A 17,417-nucleotide genomic window follows, 5' to 3' on the forward strand; every position below is an offset into this window, starting at 1 on the left:
TGGTTTTCCTTTTCCCTTTCCTTTAGGTTGATTACAAGTTATGATCCTGAGCAGTCTTGCTTGAAAGTATGTTGGTTTCACTGGTAAAACTCAGTAAAACTAATTTATCATTAAATGTCTTAGGCATGAATGTACTAATAAATGAAATTATGCCAGTAAACTTTTGATTTTGTACACATTTACATGGGAGTAATCCCCATGGCATTCTTTTGAATTGGTTTCTGTATAGACATAGTACATAGGATTATCTTGTAAGTTATCATTTTGTTTTAAGTTGTAAACATACTATTATTATTTATTTTACCAGCACTTTTAATCACCTCCTATGCTTCTATCTGTTAATATAAAAGGATTTCTCCCCTTTCTCTTTCAACAGACTTATAATGACTTTGGAGATATACTTAAAGAAACTCTGAGCCGGTCAAGACACAATGACAAAATTCAGAGTGCAAAGACACTGATTCTCTGTTTGCAGCAGGTGAGAATATTACTATGAGCCATTTGTAGCATGCTTTAATGTGTGGATAACCTTGTTAAGGGTATAGATAGAAAATGTTATATTGGTCCACCCAGCCCCAGTATTGCTAACTTGTAGGCACTCTAAAATCTCAGAGCACTCACTTCCTGAGCTGTCCTGGTGCCCTTCCCACCTATGTGAAAACTCTTGTATCTTTGGGCAGTACCACTTCAAACTTCAAATGTAGGCCTCCTGTTCTAAATAAATGAAGAGATCTTCCTTCACACAATATTTTCCCCATGTAGAAAAATACATTTCCAGGACAAATGTTCTAGGTCATTGGTCCTTAACCATTTTTTAAAACCTGGAATCCCTTTAATTGTCTTTTTGTTGTCTCAGGCCCCCCTCAAGATTTATAACTCAGATAAAAACAATACCTAACACTGACATAATTACACTATCCATTAAACGTTCCCTTAGAAGCTCTGAGGGGGAAAGGAAGACTTTTCTTCTACTTCTTCTGTTCAGTTTCTGGCTAGAGTGGATTGAACAGCAGCACAAAGGCCCAGCTAGCTAACCATCTGGACTTTCCCATGGCCTTTGGTTTGGCTCATTTCGGGAGGGCTGAGCAGCCTTTGAGCCTTCACAGACCCCTGTGAGGACATTGTGACCCCCCTGGAGGTCCAGGGACCACAGGTTAAGAACCACTGTTCTAGGCTAGCTGTCTTTGTGACATGCTGCTTTAATATGTGGAGAGTTGTTCAATTACGTGAGTCCATTTATGCAGCCTGAAGTGGTGCACCCCAGGCACAGGTTTACTATCTCACTGATGACTAGGCCTCTGAAGCACTGATGTAGCTTTTACTATTACTGTCACACAACTCAGGTAAGCTTCATTGAATGTAGTGTTTAGCTTCCACAGTCACTTGTTTCAAGCTGTGTTCAAAAACTTCCATGTCATTCTTGCAGCTTTAGAACATGTCCCTTGGGATGGCAGATATATGAGCCTGTACTTCACACATGTTGTTAGAAGCTTAGGAAGATCATGAGGTGTCCCCTGAAATGTGATACAAAGAGAGCTCAGCAGCATTTTGTGAACTGCACTCTACTCATACAGTCAAGAACGTGTGTTTACATGTCACTGTAGGCAACCAGCCCAGTCTGGCTGATGATTGACCTTGGAAGTTTGAAGAGCATAGCAGGCTAATAAACTACCTAATCATGGTGTGCAGAAAAACAGATTCCTCCTCTCTAGCCTTGAGTGCTTAGTTTAGCCAGCGGAGTTGCCAGTAGGAGTGTACTCTCAATAGGAGGGTGCTCATTTATATAAGTTAAAAGAATGAAAGTAATTAAAATAAATACTTCTGTCTCTTCCTATTTTGAGGGTACGCATTACAACATAAAAATGCATAGAAGGTATTCCATCACAGTGAGCAAAATATGAAATCATTACTCAGACATGTTGTTTATTAATCAGGCCTTGGGATATTTCTAAAGAAGATTTATGTATAGGATTGTCAGTTCTACAGGGGAAAGGGACTCTGTGCACATATTTGTTTCTTAAAAGTGGCTCATTCTTTATGTATTGGGTGCATTTTTGTTGTACTCACTTCTGTGGACTGTGGCTTCTCGTACTTCTGCATGAATCAATGGACCTGAAATTTTCCCCTTTATCTATTTATATTGTTTATAAAATTCTGGAACAAAACAAAATAAGCACTTGGACAGAATAGTTGAGAGGATTATTTATTGGTAAACCTTCTTAGAGCAATACATAGATAAAATAAAGCTATATACAGTCGAACCTCAACTTTCATGGATTTAACTTTCACAAATTTGATTATTTGTGAGTTTGCCATCAATAATTAAATGGAAATTTCTTGGGAGTTTTGTGACATACTGTGGAAGATTGCAGATGATATTCATAGACTAGAAAAATGTAAAGCAGGCTGAAAAACAGTTTAATAAGTCATAAATGCATGAAATAACACCAAATATCTCTGCTTCCCCTTTCATCCCTGGAGCGTGGTCCTGGTGTGGTCACAACATCATGACCACTTTCCTCCTCTCTGACCATATCTGGAATTAGAAGGCCTGGCATGCTCCACTATGACAGTGCAGAAATGGCACTTCATAGGAATATAGTTTAAATTAAGTTTCTGGGGATCTTAAGAGATATTCACGGTTTTTCCAGTTTCACAGGAGGCCTCTACCCCTAACCCCCACGAATGTGAAGGGCAGATATGTATTTTTAAAAAAATCTCATGGAGGTTTGGAACTGGAATTTTTCTCTCTGGTGGGAATTGTATGTTTCATGTGAATGTACGATTAAATGGTAGCCACCACCTAGGATGGTGCTGCTTAGGGATGGGATGGCTGGGTTGACTGCTTAAGAATTTTCTTTCCTCTTGTTTATATTTTTCAGTTCTTCTGCCCCCTAGTGAGATTGTAGAAAGATGTCTATGAGACATTTTGCAACCCCCAGCATTTTGGGGGCTACAACTTATCTCCTGCAAAGCTGCTTTTTTTGTGTATAGAATGGGCAGGCAAAGTATTGCCTGTGGGCTGCATATGGGTCCAGGGCCATTTTGTAGCCCCCAGGAGCCCCAGGTGTCATTTTTTAAAATCCAAAATGCCTTCCGAAGATATTCCTACTATATTTGGAGCCCCACAGGTTCTGTTGTTTAAAAGAGCCTCTCCTGAGCCTAAAATGGCCCAAGAAGCCCCCAAAACATGGTGAAAATGCCCAGTAGAGGGCATTTGAGAGGGAGGGAGCATTCCTCTTTTTTTTCAGGGGGCACAAGTGGTGGAGTATATGTGGCCTTCCAAGGTTGTCTTGGGGACTAATGTGGCCCCCTAGCATTCGACAGTTGCCCACCCTTGGTCTGGAAGAATCAGGCATCCTAGTTTTGTACTGTTTTGTTTACAGTACTGTACTTATATAGATATTTCTGCCCCATTTCTCCAGTGTCTGTGCAACATGCAGAGTTGATTAAAATAATTTGAAATTAACACTATCATACAAAATGGTACAATCTGTTTAACAAAAGCAGAAATAACAGATGAAATACAGCCTTTTACTAAATTGTTAGTTACTTAAGGAAAGCAGAGAAAAATGGTTTAATCAGTGGACAGTAGGGAACCCAGGAGGTGAAATTCGGCCTTCTGGTATGCATAATCCAGGCTATTTTACTATTTTATACACATCTTGAAGCAAAAATTACCCAATCCCTTTTATTCAGCTTGCTCAGAGACAGCTTGCTTTCCTTGCATTAACTGGGAATTTGAATGTGTTATCTGTGCCTCAGATGTTTCTAGTATATATTCTGATCGTCCCTCCCACTGATTTCCATCTGCAGTATTTGGGTGCTTGTTCAAATCGGTGGGATTCTTGAAATATATAATTAGATGACTTGATAAATTGATGCTTAACTGCATCCTGAGCAAGGAATGTGTCGGTTGTATAGCAGGTATGTCCCCTGGGGTTTCTATATTGCTTGGAAAGTTTTATGCCAATGTCTGTCGTCTGCAGCTGTTTCAGAAGTATGTTGAAAGTCAGGACGACAGCGCCAGCAGCATCACCAGCATGGATGTCTTCTCTGTTTCCTTCAGCAACATTAAAGAGCTTGCACGGCGGTTTTCTTTGACCTTTGGCTGGGACCAGGTGAAAAGTCGAGAGTCAGTAGCCATGATACACAAGTATGTGCCAAGTCTGTATCATCTGATTATTGGCCTCTTCTTTGTGTGACATCCACATAGTAAACCTCTTTTCTCTCTGTCTCCCTGACTTTTGCCTAAAGAGATGGCATTGAATTTGCCTTTCAAGGCGCAGCTGCAACAGAAGAGAAGTCCCTGCCTCCCAATCTAAACTTCTTGGTCATTCTCAGTGAATTCTCCAATAAGCTTCTAAAGCCTGACAAAAGACTTGTGTAAGTTTAATTTCCATGTGTATTGCTTGTGGAAGTTGATACTAACTGTACTATACTATACTATACTATACTATACTATACTATACTATACTGTTATAGTATGCTGGAGTGTCACAGAAATCATTTTGGTATGAAAGTTAAGTACTTTGTACATGTGAATACTAGCATGTTGATGCACTTCAAACCCTGTGCATTTATGCTTTGAGTGCATGAAAGAGAGACAAGATTCTGCCAGGAACTTCATTGTTATTTTGTTTTTTCTTGCTTCTCTGCAGAGGCAAAGAAGTAAGGCTGGGTTATAATCGTCTGGCTTAGTTCTGTTGCTCACAGATCACATAGTACTTTATAGTATGTGTTTCCATTCCGATCTTCCCAAACTTTGTGGCCAACTTCCATCATCCTCAACCTGTTGGAGAGATTCATTGTGTTGCATCACATCTAAGGGACATAAGTTGGGAAAGGATGCTCTAGAATGACCTTTGGTGGCCAAAATGTTCTTATTGTGTGCCTTGAAGTCATTTCTGACTTATGGTGACCCTAAGACAAACCTGTTCTGCAGGTTTCTTGGCAGAATGTGTTCAGAGGGGGTTTGCCCTTGATTTCCTCTGAGGCTTAGCCAGTGGGAATTTGAACCCTGATCCCCACAGTCGTAATCCAGCACTCAAAACACTACACCATGAGGCTAAAATATTACAATGATGCAAAGATAGGAGGAATTCTGTGGCAGTGGAGGAAAATTATGTGTGTACTGAGGAGTATGTGAATTTATGTTTGTGTGTACACAAGCAGCAGTAGTATAAGCCATGACAAAACAATGCTATAAAGTACATAATTGCAAATGAACAAAATGTGTATATAAAATAAGACAATACAAAGGGACGTATATATTATACAACTATAGATAGTTAAATAACAGTATACTAACGACAGTGGCAGCAGCATCACCAGCATGGATATCTTCTCTGTTTCCTTCACCAACATTAAAGAGCTTGCACAGCAGTTACTAATGGTAACTATTAGAGAATATACTTAAAAATAAATTCAGAGTACAGTTCAGAATTCAGTTCCTCAGCTGGTGAGGAATATAAGAAAGTAGTGTTTTAGCCAATCCTTGTCTTAGAATATGCACACTCAGATATTAAGCAATTTGGAAACTACTGCAATGGTGAAACTTGCAGTCTATTTTAAATTTTAAAATAGTTTTCTGAGCAGATTCCCCCCCCCTCCCCCGAAATGAAGTTTCTTTTAACTCTGTTGGTTAATGGGTTGTTTTGGTTATGAAACAGAACATCTTCCTTTTCAGGAAAGAACTCTGTATCTTTCAATTATGTATATATATTTGTATATAGGTATAGCTACTTGCAGAGATATATACCAGAACCAGCACTTTGTAAAGGTGATTCCTGGTACTCACTGGGATGGTACAGAAACTCTTTGTTGGCCAATGAAGATGAAGAGAATTCTGCGGTCAGCAGCGTAAATGAATGGCCACCTGCTAACATTGCAAGGACGCCTGCTTTTAAAAGAAAATTATCTGAAGGTATAATCTTACCAGTTTGGGGAATGTGTGTTGCATATGGCAGTATATGTTGTTTGATGGCACTGATGGTAACCTCTGCCTCAAGAAGTATAGAGTTGGGCCTAGTTCTCTCCATGGCTGGAGAACAGGTTGGGCTCCTGTTCAGTGACTCAGTGATGGACTGCTCCTCCATTAAAACAAAATACGTCTACAGCAATTGACTCTAGCCTTTTCCCTAGATTCTCCATACTCCTTTTTATATGGAAGTGTATTCAGACTGAAGTGGCACAGACCCACACACATTTATCATTTCACTGGAAATAAGAACTGGAAATATTTATTACATTTATATCTCACTTTTCGTCCATCATGGAAGTGTGTTTCAGCTCATGCTAGTCCTTAATGCCCATGGCTAGTATTCAGTGCTGCTATTTTGCTGGTGAAAATAACCCTGGATTATGTAGTCCTGGATTATGAACAAGGAGGGAAATCCAGTGCTGGTCAGTTTTGCAGCTGGTTGCACAAGTGGTAATGTGACAAGGAAACTGCACTACTGGTTGTGTAAAGGGTAGATGGGTGGGATAATGTTTATTTTTGTTGTCCTGACCTTTTTCTAGTTTGGTATTCAAGCTGATTTACAATAGTTAAAAAACTCACCATAATTAATGAATTAGTTTATGTTTTCCTTTGCTAATGTTACTTTGTATTCAACCTATGCTGTTAAAAATTCCATGTATTAATTCCATGTATTAAATCTGAAGGATTCATATTTTGTTTCAGGAAACCAGTCCAAAACCAGTCATACTGAGAAAATAAACAGAGCCTCAGATACTCATTGCTCATCTCAGATTCCTTCTCGGGGAAGGAAAAGGCTAAAACCTCTTGATAGTTGTCACCCAGAATATCCACAATTACATGGTTCTGCATGTCTGAATAGAAGACACAGGTGAGAAGATGGTTTGAATCATCTTTACAACTGAAAATGTGCATTTTATCTGTGGCTTGTGGGACATGGGAATTGCAGGTGAAAGATAATTTTCAAGTGGAAAAATTAGCCCCACCTCACCTTGAATGGAAATGTGCAACAATGGATCCTAATTCCCCCCCCCCCCCGAAGATTGTTTCTAGTACACAAACACCCCTAGTTCTTCAAGTGGTCATCTGTGAATTCACACAAACCCACTGCTGTTGTGGTGTGTCCTGCACATTGTATTCTTTGGATGCTGTTATTTGGCATCCTTTGAACTGAGGTAAATGAATGGTAACAGTGAGAGTATAGCTGAGGGTGGCCAGAGCTACTGTCAAAAATCTGTGTAGCTATTCTAGAAGGTTCTGTATATGCTCTGTGCAATTGCAGGAATACCCAGTTGTGTGAATTAACAAATGACCACTCGAAAAACTACAGTTACAAGTATGCTAACTGTCCAAACATTTAATTCAGTTTTGTCTACTTTGATTATCAGCAGTTGTCTAGGTTCATAGTCAGAGCTTTTCTGTCTACTTATTTAACAAGAAATGCCAGGGATAGAACCTGGGACCTTCTGCATGCAAAGAATGTGGCCTCACACTTGTATTGTGGAAGTTATTCAAGTTTACTGTCACCCAAAACACTTTAATGTTATAAGTGGATTTCTCTAAATGACTATCTTTTGACCTCCTTACATTATCGCAATCCATTTCCTAAGCCAGAAGAAAATAATCTCTCTCCCTCATTTTAGTACCCAAGCTATGCTTAGAGAAGAGAATCCAGTAGAGGTTCCAGCTGAAGATATGGATGTTGATGTTATTGGTGCTGACCAGGTAAGAATGTGGAGCTTTTAAATATGTTAACGTAATATACACTGATGGAGAAAGAATTATCTGTAGATGGAGAAAGAAAAAGTACAACACTACACATGTAAGAGTCATTTACTTTGATAATTCTTACATTATTTATATACTTTTCATACAAAAAGTTGGCAATTTGGACAACATCTAATCTGCTCTGACCACTTCTGCCTACTATTACATGCATTTCTTGGGGAGAACATATATATTACTGGCAGCTCAGTTCAAAATCTAGTCTGGCCAATGACTATTATCCATTCTTTGAATCAGTTTTGTTGTTAAAGAGACCCAGTAAGATGTTAATAATATATGATTGATAATACAAGCTGGCATCCTGTTCAGTAGTTATGCGATCGTAAACTGGACTTAACAATCTTCTAACTTTTTGCATTTATGTTTTAACAATAACATGACCTCTAAATCTGGCCAGAGCCCCAGCTGAATGCTTCCCAAGACATTGCAGATTGGAGCACTGGGATATGATATCTGCAGCACTTTCCCAGTTGTGGGACATATTGAGAGAAACAGTTGTGACAAGGCCCCTTCACCTGCCTTGTTAATGTACCCTGCCAGTGAGAGTGCTGCAGACATTGTTTACCAGCATCATGAAATGCAGTTCCTTGGAAACCCTTTGACTGGTGTTCTGCCTGGCTCAACCGTAGCTTTCTGGGGGTGACATCAGATGAAAGTGCCACCACTGTAGTTATATCTGATGATGTAGGATCTCAGCCACAATTTTCATTGGAAGAATCCTTTCCCCCGCTAATATAATTGAAACTGGGCAGTAAGTCCATAAAAAGGGTAGGCTGGCATCTTTTTGATACATTATGGTGGTATTAAATTAGACCTGCTCCATCACAATTCACATTTTTGGCATTTTCAGAAGTTAGGATTCTCTGTCAACCATGCAACAACTCCCCCCCCCCCCCCCCATCACCAACTACATCCCTATCTCCCAAAACCTGGCCATTTCCTGGTCAGTGGAGAACAGGGGGAAGTCTGCCATCATGGCAAAGGATTTGATCATGGTAAGACTAGAGCGACTATAAGACAATAGCATTTATCTCCCACGCAAGCAAAATGGTGCTCAAAATTCTGCAGCATAGACATAGAATTGTCTAAGTCGTTGTATTCCCCATGACCATGTACAGAGGCAAGAGCTGGACAATAAAGAAAGCAGACAGAAAATCAACTCATTTGAGATGTGGTGCTGGAGAAGAGTGCTTAAAATATCAGGGACAGCCAAAAAGACAAATAAATGGGTCCTGGAACAGATTAAGCCTGAACTCTCCTTGGGAGCCAAGATGATCAAATTGAGACTGCCGTACTTTGGCCACACAATGAAAAGCAATGCTAGGAAAGACAGAGGTAGAAGGAGAGGAGGGCTGCATGCCAGATGGTTGAACTCAGTCAGAGTGGTCATAGGCAGGATTTTGCAGTGAAGATATTAGTGATGTCTCATCTGCAGGGTCACCATGAATCAGGATTGACTTGAGGGCAGCTAACCACAACAGGATGAAAACTGGTGCATTGGTGTAGCTTTGGACCTACCACTTCCAAAGCTGCCCTCCTTCTTACAATAGGCCCTCAACAAGGGAGTGTTTTTTTTAAAAGGAGAAGTAAAAAAGCTCTCACTAATTGTTCTGCCAGATTCATTAGTCACATAAAGTGCTCCTTGCCATAAAAGCTTTTCTGGAGCAGGAGATCAAAGTATCTGAATCTTCTCACATATTTGTTAATAAGCAGAGTGGGTTGAACTAAAGAGGATTTCACTTATCAAAAGCAAAATACAGATTTAAATAATTGATCTAAATTTCCAATGTGTACTTCATTTAATCTTTTAGTGCATGGTATAGTAGGCATTAAATGAGATAGATTTACAATAATATAAGCAGGTATGCCATCCACATATAATTTTTGGAACACAGTCTACTGTTTAACTGATAAGCATATTTTAAGGATGTCTCTATATACTATTCTTGATTATGAAGTACCTTATTCTACATTTGCTTGTTACATAGGAGGCCTGAGGATTCACCTGGACATATATGCTGATGTCATGTGCAAAAGCAAACAGGTGGAATGGACTATACCTAGTGTCAACTGGGAGTTTACATGGCATGATCCAAGTATGAATGGTTAAAAAGTCATCACTTACAAGTGGTAAAATTATCACCGTTGTGATCATTTTTTTCAGCCAGTGTTACTACATGGCTTCTGTATTTCCTGGTGTTCTCTACACATTTTTTTTAAAAAGCCACAATTGATTTTCATATTTGTTTTCTTAAAGATTTCCTTTTCAAAATACAGCACTAAGCTCATGTAGACAAAGAAACTTACCAGAGTATCAGATCAGCCTTTTTGGACAGTTATGTCCATACTATGGCGTGTTACACACGTGCCGAAAGTATGCGCTCCGCACGTACTAGGGTTAGGAAGGGGCGTCACTTCCTGACGCCCCTATCCCTAATATGTGTGGAGCGCGCACAAAATGGTGGTGCGCCGTTCCACACAGGCGCCGCCATCTTGATGTAGCGGACTCATTGCGTCCGCACGTCGCAAATGATGCTGCGAGTGTGCCATTGGCGCCTCGCGGCGTCATAACCGAAAAGCACCATTTTGGGCTTCTTTCTCCTCAAGGGTGGCGTGGTTTGGCTGCTGCGGCTCCCTTGCGGAGCAACCGGCAGCGCCGGCAGACCGTCGCTTTTAGGCGGTCTGTAACGCTCCAAAGTGAACTATATTGAGGAGCAGTAAAAAAGTAAGCAGATATGTGTCTTGCAATACCAGGAAAAGAGAAGTGGTTTCAGGGTAACAGGAAATATTTATGTGAGTAAAAAAAATTAGTTACAAATCAACTTAGATACTTTCTACTTTGTATTTCATATCCTTCCTTGTGTATCATGACAGTCTAATGTTGACATTGGAGTAGGAGTCTGCTGAATCTACTGTTTATCATTGCAGAGCTTGTAAAACAGCTGTTTGGTTTCATACTTTTATATCAGATGTTTGTAAAATAAAGTAAGTGATCAGTGAATTCTGGCTATTGTTTCCTTGCAGCAGAATAAATGAAAAAGCTAGACAAAAGCACCAAAAAGCAAGATGCAGTACCTAGTTCTTTTGCAAACACTTGACGTTTTCAGTGGATTTTAACTGATACACATCTTTGTTGCAGCATTTTCTTTGACTTTCCATGAAGCTAGCTGCAGAAATCTTTGCTTATTTACCAGCGTGAAAATAGTAAACTTAGAACAGAAGTGAGTGGGCAAATTCCAGCCTCCTAAAGTCCCCAGGCTAAAAAAAAATAAAAAAAAATACTGTGTTGATTTTCAGGTCCAAACCATAGAATTTTGCTTCCTCTGACTCTCAAAAATCCCCCAGCCCACCACCCCAAACAAATTACAAAATAAATCTTAAAGTGTTCAAAAGCTAGTCAAAATAGCAGTTGGTAGTAAACTATTGTCACTTAAGGCACACCTAAATGTGGTGGTGCAGCCTGAATATTGAAAAATGGTTGTCCACCCCTGCTTTAAACAGTCATAATTGATTGGTGTATTGAGCTACTCTGCATTGTGACTTGCAGCCCAGATGGCACCAGGTACTTGTTTTAAATCTGGTGGTACATATCCCACTTGTACATTGGTTAAAATAAAGATTCTGGTTGTCAAATAACTATTATAGCTACTTGCATGGGACACAGTTTTGTTCAAAATGAATCTTCACATGTTGGAATGTGTCCAGCAGAGACCTGTTCAGCAAGCTGGGTATGTTGGAAAGGTTGTATGACACTTATCTTTAAACATCTGAAGGGATGTCAAAGTTTCTGCTGCTCCAGAGACTACAACACAAACCAATGGTTTCAAATTACAAGAAAAAAGTGATTCCACCTAAATATTAGGAAGAACTTCTTGATGGTAAGAGCTGTTCAACAGTGAAATTATTGCCTAGGAAGGTGTAGATAATCTTTCTTTGGAGGTCTTCAAACAATATAAATCACTGTCTTGAGTGCTTTAGAAGTATATTTCTGCATAGCAGGAGACAGGCTAAAGAAATGGTAAAGAATTAAATATATGAAAAAAAACTTTATTTGAAAATACCAACATATTTTAAACACTTTAAAAACAGATCTACACTGCAAACAAAATAGCTTACATTTTTTTGTTTTATATGAAGATCTTTCATCAACAATTTTGCTTAGACACTTATTATATAATTTCTCATATGAACATTGGGATAATTAAGGCACTACAAATTTTTGCCTGTTTAAAAACTAGATTAGCAACATCCAGCTTAGGTAGGCTAGTAAAGCATCAAAATCCTGAGCTGTCTGACACCATGGGGATAAGTATTTGTGGAATGTGCCATTAGCTAACCATTGAAGAAATATGCTAAATGCCCATAACAAGGTTAGTGCATTTCACAGATCAAGTAAAATGTACATATGTTTTAAAAATTGATTCCCTTGACATGGAGTACAGTATCCACTACAGTCAAGTGCAAGCTACAAAGCTATTTTGTAATGGGAGTCAGAAGAATAAAATGAAATCTGAACGACTAAAAGAATTTGAAAGGAAAATGATACATAGCTTGTCTCAGGGCAAGATATATTTTGCTGCAAGTACTAGTGTCCAGCAAGACTTTTCTTGAGTGAGCAGAAGTGATCTCCACTCATACGTGCAATACTTTTCTCTTTCATGTCTGGCAAAATTACTAGATTTCTGCTTGAAGACTGAAAAAGCAAGGACTTCTCTATTACAGCTACTGGTGAGAGTAAGAATTCTAGTTCTTTGTTTTTAAAAAAGGCCAGCAAATTTATACATTGTAATTCATTAACAGAATTATAATCCATCTGTAAATAATTTAAGTCTATTTTACAGGCAACAGTCTACTTAATAAATACAAAAAAGATGTCATTCCATACAAATTCACTGTCTTCTTCAAAACATCTAAATGCTTAAAATATTAATTTTGCAGCACAAAGAGCTATGTAGAGATTGGGCAGACCTGCTGCAAACAGTCCTTATTATTGTACAAACACTAGAATTCATTCAAAATCATCTTCATAGTCATACTCATCTAAGTCAACATCTGCCAAATGGGAAGGCATGTCAAAGCAAGGTCGTTTTTCCATCTGGTATTTTAAAACGTTGGTCTTTTGATGATCTCCAGGGTTCAGCTCAGCTTCATAACTAGGAAAAGAAAGTGAAAATTAAGATGGGATGTAGATACTATTGAAAAAATCTTTTATATTGATTGCATAATAATTCTGTATCACTATTACTTATATTTAACTTCCATACAGTACTCAACAGTGGAGAAATTGTTGTCCCATTTTGAACTCAACTCCAAGAAGCTTTAGCTATGGCAAAGGATGTAAAGTTGCAGTCCAAAACATTTGATAGGCCACTTGTGCTGTTCTAGAAGGTAGGACTATTACTTGACTAAATAAATCTTTCAGGTCTATACATATATAAATATGTGTAAGGCTATAAATCTATACATGTTTAGGCAGAAGCATGTTCCATCACCTTAATGAGGCTCAAGTCAAATGCAGCCTTACAATGTAATCATACATGTCCCAAATGAGGCAATTCTCTTTTACTGAAGTGGAATATTAACAAATAAACCTGTTCTGCATAGGAATGTTCCTTCTCACTGGCTTTAGAAATAGAGTTATGATAAATTGCCCGTTTTATTTAAGCTTCATTTAAATCTAGAAAACACACTATCCAGCTGATACAAATATCATATCCTGGTGTCCTATGTTACTCACCACCCTAGTTTCACATATCATAAAAGGTCAGAAATCATGGCTGATAGCTATCAGGATATCAAAGGGGTACAGCTGTGTCTGATGCACTTCCCAGATAAATTAATTACTGTGAGGCATGATTTGAATGGAGCCTGTGCTTAGGAGAAAAGAGGTGCACACCAGCTTGTTCAGTGAGGGTGTGGGCTGAGTAGAAAGGATATCATACATAGGATACATAAAACAATTCCAGTGGCACAGAGGCTTGCTCCTGCTTTTTCAGAAGTTTCTTACCTTCATATGAATGACAGGCAACATTAGTAGTAATAGAAATAGTCACTGAAACAGTTAACAGAAGGGAACAGTAAGCATTATGCTTTGTCAACAACATCCAATTCAATTGATGCAGATATCATCTACTGAACTGGATACTGGACACCAGGCCAAACGACACTTGCCTTTATACTTATAAGAAAGGGTAGTGAATTAGTCAACCTTTCTTCAGACTGAACTGATCACAAAGGAATGTGAGTTGAGGATATACTTACCAGTCATTCCACTGGTCGCTGGCTGCTTCCTCAGCTACTAAGACATCATACTCTTCAGCAGCATATCTTTCCCAATCAGACATCTCTTGGTTTTCATTTTCACTGCCCTATGAATATGATCACAATGCTTGTAAAACTCAAGAAGGTGAAATGAATTCATGGTATTATGTTTATGATGAGAGCATCTTGTTAAGTACTTATTGCACTTACCCTCAGAATAGAAAACTGATCCTTCTGTTCATGGTCTAAATATTTCTCAATGTTGAAAAAAGTGTCAAAGAACACATTTGCCATCTTACATCTCTTTAGGTCACGAAGAGTTATTTTCCCTGAAAACAAGATAAGAAAAAAAATCTGGTTTTAAAGTATTCCTATTTCCTATGCAATGAAATACTGTGGGGGATGAAAAGGCTTATAAATTTCCCTTTTATTGGGTAAAAAGGAGGAAGGTGGGGGAAGAATGTGGCAGTACCTTTAAGACTAACTGGTTTTTATTTTATCATTAGTTTTACTGGATATAAGTCAAAAATGCAGTACAGAATGAAGAAGTGGGTTTATATCCATGAAAGCACATGCTAAAATAAAAACCACACAGGCCTGAAGCAGATGGGCCAAAAATGCCAGCTTCGGCCTGCGTTGGGGTGTCATGTTTAGATGGTGCATGCCCTGAATGTGGCCGGAATCCCCACAGAGGGCATGCCAAACCAGAAGAGCCTGCACAAAAAAGAACAGGAAGAGCTGTTAGTGCAACAGTGCCCCAGATTGGGACTGAGCTGGTGCAGTTGTTGCAGTCCTGCGCTGACCGGGGTGGGAGTGGCCTCTTGCCACTCCTTTTGCCCTGTCTGCATGAGCCCAGTCTTAAAGGTGCTGTCATGTTGCTTACCCCATCTCTTCCTTTTTAAGCTGCAAGAGACTAAGATGGCTACTTCTTTGAAAACCGTTTACTGGAATATGCAGTAGGACTACCAGTGATTTTGCAACCTTTAGTGATGTTAAATGATCTTTCACAGTTAAGACCTACGTAGTGAATTCTGTTCAAGAATAATCTGCTATTGCAACAGAACAGTGTCTTCAAAATTCATTCATGTGGGATCCAGATATAGTCATTATAGATTCTCAAGGGAAAAGGGAAATTTCTTTTTTTAGCAAGATTTTGAGCCATATTTTTCCATTCTCCAGAATTTAATTTCCATTTATTCTGGAGAATGAGAAAATGTGATTCAAAGGCGCGTTACAGACGGCCCCATGAGGCACTGTCGTTATGCGCGAGGGGGCGGTGCTTCCTGACGCGCCTTGCCCCTCGCACATAACGAGTGCATCAAAATGGCGGCGCCCTATACAGATGGGCGCCGACATTTTGACGTCACGGACGCATAGTGTCCAGATGTCGCACGGCGGAAGTGATGCTGCGAGTACGCGCCTCGCGGCGCCACTTCCAGGGCGCAGAAAGAAGCACCATTTTGGCGCTTCTTGCTGTGCCCTGGAAACGCGCGGTTTGGCTGCTGCGGTTCCCGGACGTAGCAACTGGCAGCAGCACGAGACCGCCCATTTTGGGCAGTCTGTAAAGCGCCAAAATCAGATTCAATTGAAAATTTCAGGTGACCTGCAGTATTAGATGAATTTCAGTCTCCAAAATGTGATAATTAAATTTGAAAATTTAACTAATGTAGTGTCATACAGCAGACAAATAGCAAATACACAATAGCTGTGTTATCTCTTGTTAGTGAAGAGATTACTATAGTGATGCTATGAAGAGGAAAAATAATCACCTTCATGCTCAGGCTTCACAAGATCAAGCATCTGGCAAAGACAGTCTTCAAATGGCAGAGGCTCAATGGCCATATTGTCCAGTTTTTGGCACTGTTCTTCATAAAAGTATTGGAGTTCATACATAGACAAAGCACCATCCCCATCCAGGTCCATGCACCGGAACCAGTATTCAATGCTGAAATATATATTTTTAAAAAGCAATTAACATTGTATTTCAAAACCATATTCTTTGCATTCTCTAAATTGGGAGGGAATTGTATGGAAATCCATCTGACTCCCACTACTGCTAAAAAGGAACACTTGAGACCTACCTATAAATGACTGAAAATCCAAAAATGTTTTTTTTTTACCTTATATTGATTACATTTATGTTGTTAATTTCTTTGGCACCAAAAGGTTGAGAGACTCTGTTTCAAAGAGGCAGAAAAACTGCTTGGTGTTTTCTGTACAGTAAGAACACAATGTCTGGCTGTGAAGGATTTCTCATAGGGCATAACAATCCCCATCCTTGAACACATGTGCAGGCAATGTAAAGTATTACTGTTAGAATTTTTGCATTCTCTTTTCCTCTCCTTAGATGCATTGGGATTTCCTGCATGCAAATTCTCCATTTCACATTCAAACTAACCATGGGATTTAGGTCACTCCCCTTTTGGGACTAACAGAAATTCTCTCTCAAGATTTTCAACTGAACTGCATGATTTCCTTTTTCCTCCTCTCTCAACTTTCTTTGGAAAGATGGTGATATAAAGATTTCTTTTTACTTGAAATATTCATTAACTAGGTTAGGATATAGCCTTTATGTAGTATATATAAATTAAAGCCATTAATACACTTTTGTTTGAACTACAAGGTACTTGTGTTGTTTTTGGAGTCAGTGCCAGTTCTTAAGGAAGCATAGTTAGACAAGAGCACATTTCTGCTACTCTGCTGATTGAAAGTTGGACCCTAACAGGCTTGGCTTTGACATTTTTGATATTTAAATGTTGTTTCCTTACTAAAGGCTGAAACCGTAGGAAATTTAAATTACCCTTAAAACTATTCCTTATGCTCCTGGTGTATTGCCCATCTATTTCCCCCCATGCTAAAGGTTGCATATGTATGTGTGATCTGCAGTGTACAACTTGTATAAATAAATATTTATATAGCACTAGTAGTGGATAAACTAAAGATCTATAAATGAAAATGCCTTCCAGAGTTCAGATCTTTGATCAGCTATGGAAAGCTGCTAGGTGACCTTGGGCAAGTCACTCTCTCAGTCTGAGAGGAAGACAAAAACAATCTGCACTCTGAACAAACCACACCAAGAAAACCCCATGATATTTTTTTCTTAGGGTCATCCTGAAAAATTGGAAATGACTTGAATGACAACAACAACAACAACTCTGCAGTTACATGTATAATTCATCTGGCTTCATGATCTTGTATAAAAGGCTTACATAACAACTTTTTCCATACCTGGTTGGAGTCTTTTTGTCTTCTTCTGATATCAAAAACCACACAAAATCTGCATAACTGATTTTTCCTTCTTTCTGTGCCTTCCTGCCTCTTTGAGATTGCAGGCAAAAAAAAAAGTGGAGGATGACTAAAGGTATACACAAGTGTAAACAGTATTTTAATA

At 39.0% G+C, this 17,417-nt stretch overlaps 2 protein-coding genes across 8 annotated transcripts in view; one reads left to right on the forward strand and one right to left on the reverse strand.

Moving 5' to 3' along the window:
• LOC149319353 (cohesin subunit SA-2-like) overlaps positions 1–10,766 on the forward strand; it is a 77,407-nt gene extending 66,641 nt beyond the window's left edge. For 3 of the 4 annotated variants that reach the window (XM_089511538.1, XM_089511541.1, XM_089511540.1), the window contains 7 exons: positions 377–478; positions 3,990–4,156; positions 4,258–4,386; positions 5,736–5,926; positions 6,686–6,851; positions 7,624–7,705; positions 9,754–10,766. In XM_089511538.1, coding sequence (XP_089367664.1) covers positions 377–478; positions 3,990–4,156; positions 4,258–4,386; positions 5,736–5,926; positions 6,686–6,851; positions 7,624–7,705; positions 9,754–9,762 — 846 coding nt within the window. In that variant the 3' untranslated portion in view covers positions 9,763–10,766. Of the gene's footprint in view, positions 1–376; positions 479–3,989; positions 4,157–4,257; positions 4,387–5,735; positions 5,927–6,685; positions 6,852–7,623; positions 7,706–9,753 lie in introns of those variants that run through there. The other variant, XM_089511542.1, reaches the window with a different exon arrangement.
• Positions 10,767–11,809: 1,043 nt separating this feature from the next.
• Positions 11,810–17,417, reverse strand: part of LOC149319354 (serine/threonine-protein phosphatase 2A regulatory subunit B'' subunit beta-like) — a 44,364-nt gene continuing 38,756 nt past the window's right edge. For all 4 annotated transcript variants that reach the window (XM_089511544.1, XM_089511543.1, XM_089511545.1 and 1 more), the window contains 5 exons: positions 17,255–17,344; positions 15,796–15,971; positions 14,237–14,355; positions 14,027–14,133; positions 11,810–12,918 (listed from right to left, as the gene is read on the reverse strand). In XM_089511544.1, coding sequence (XP_089367670.1) covers positions 12,774–12,918; positions 14,027–14,133; positions 14,237–14,355; positions 15,796–15,971; positions 17,255–17,344 — 637 coding nt within the window. In that variant the 3' untranslated portion in view covers positions 11,810–12,773. The remainder of the gene's footprint in view (positions 12,919–14,026; positions 14,134–14,236; positions 14,356–15,795; positions 15,972–17,254; positions 17,345–17,417) is intronic.

This window comes from Sceloporus occidentalis, unplaced genomic scaffold (genome assembly GCF_023333645.1).
Source record: "Sceloporus occidentalis isolate IW3139 unplaced genomic scaffold, rSceOcc1.0.p SCAF_2, whole genome shotgun sequence".
Classification (NCBI taxonomy): Eukaryota; Metazoa; Chordata; class Lepidosauria; order Squamata; family Phrynosomatidae; genus Sceloporus; species Sceloporus occidentalis.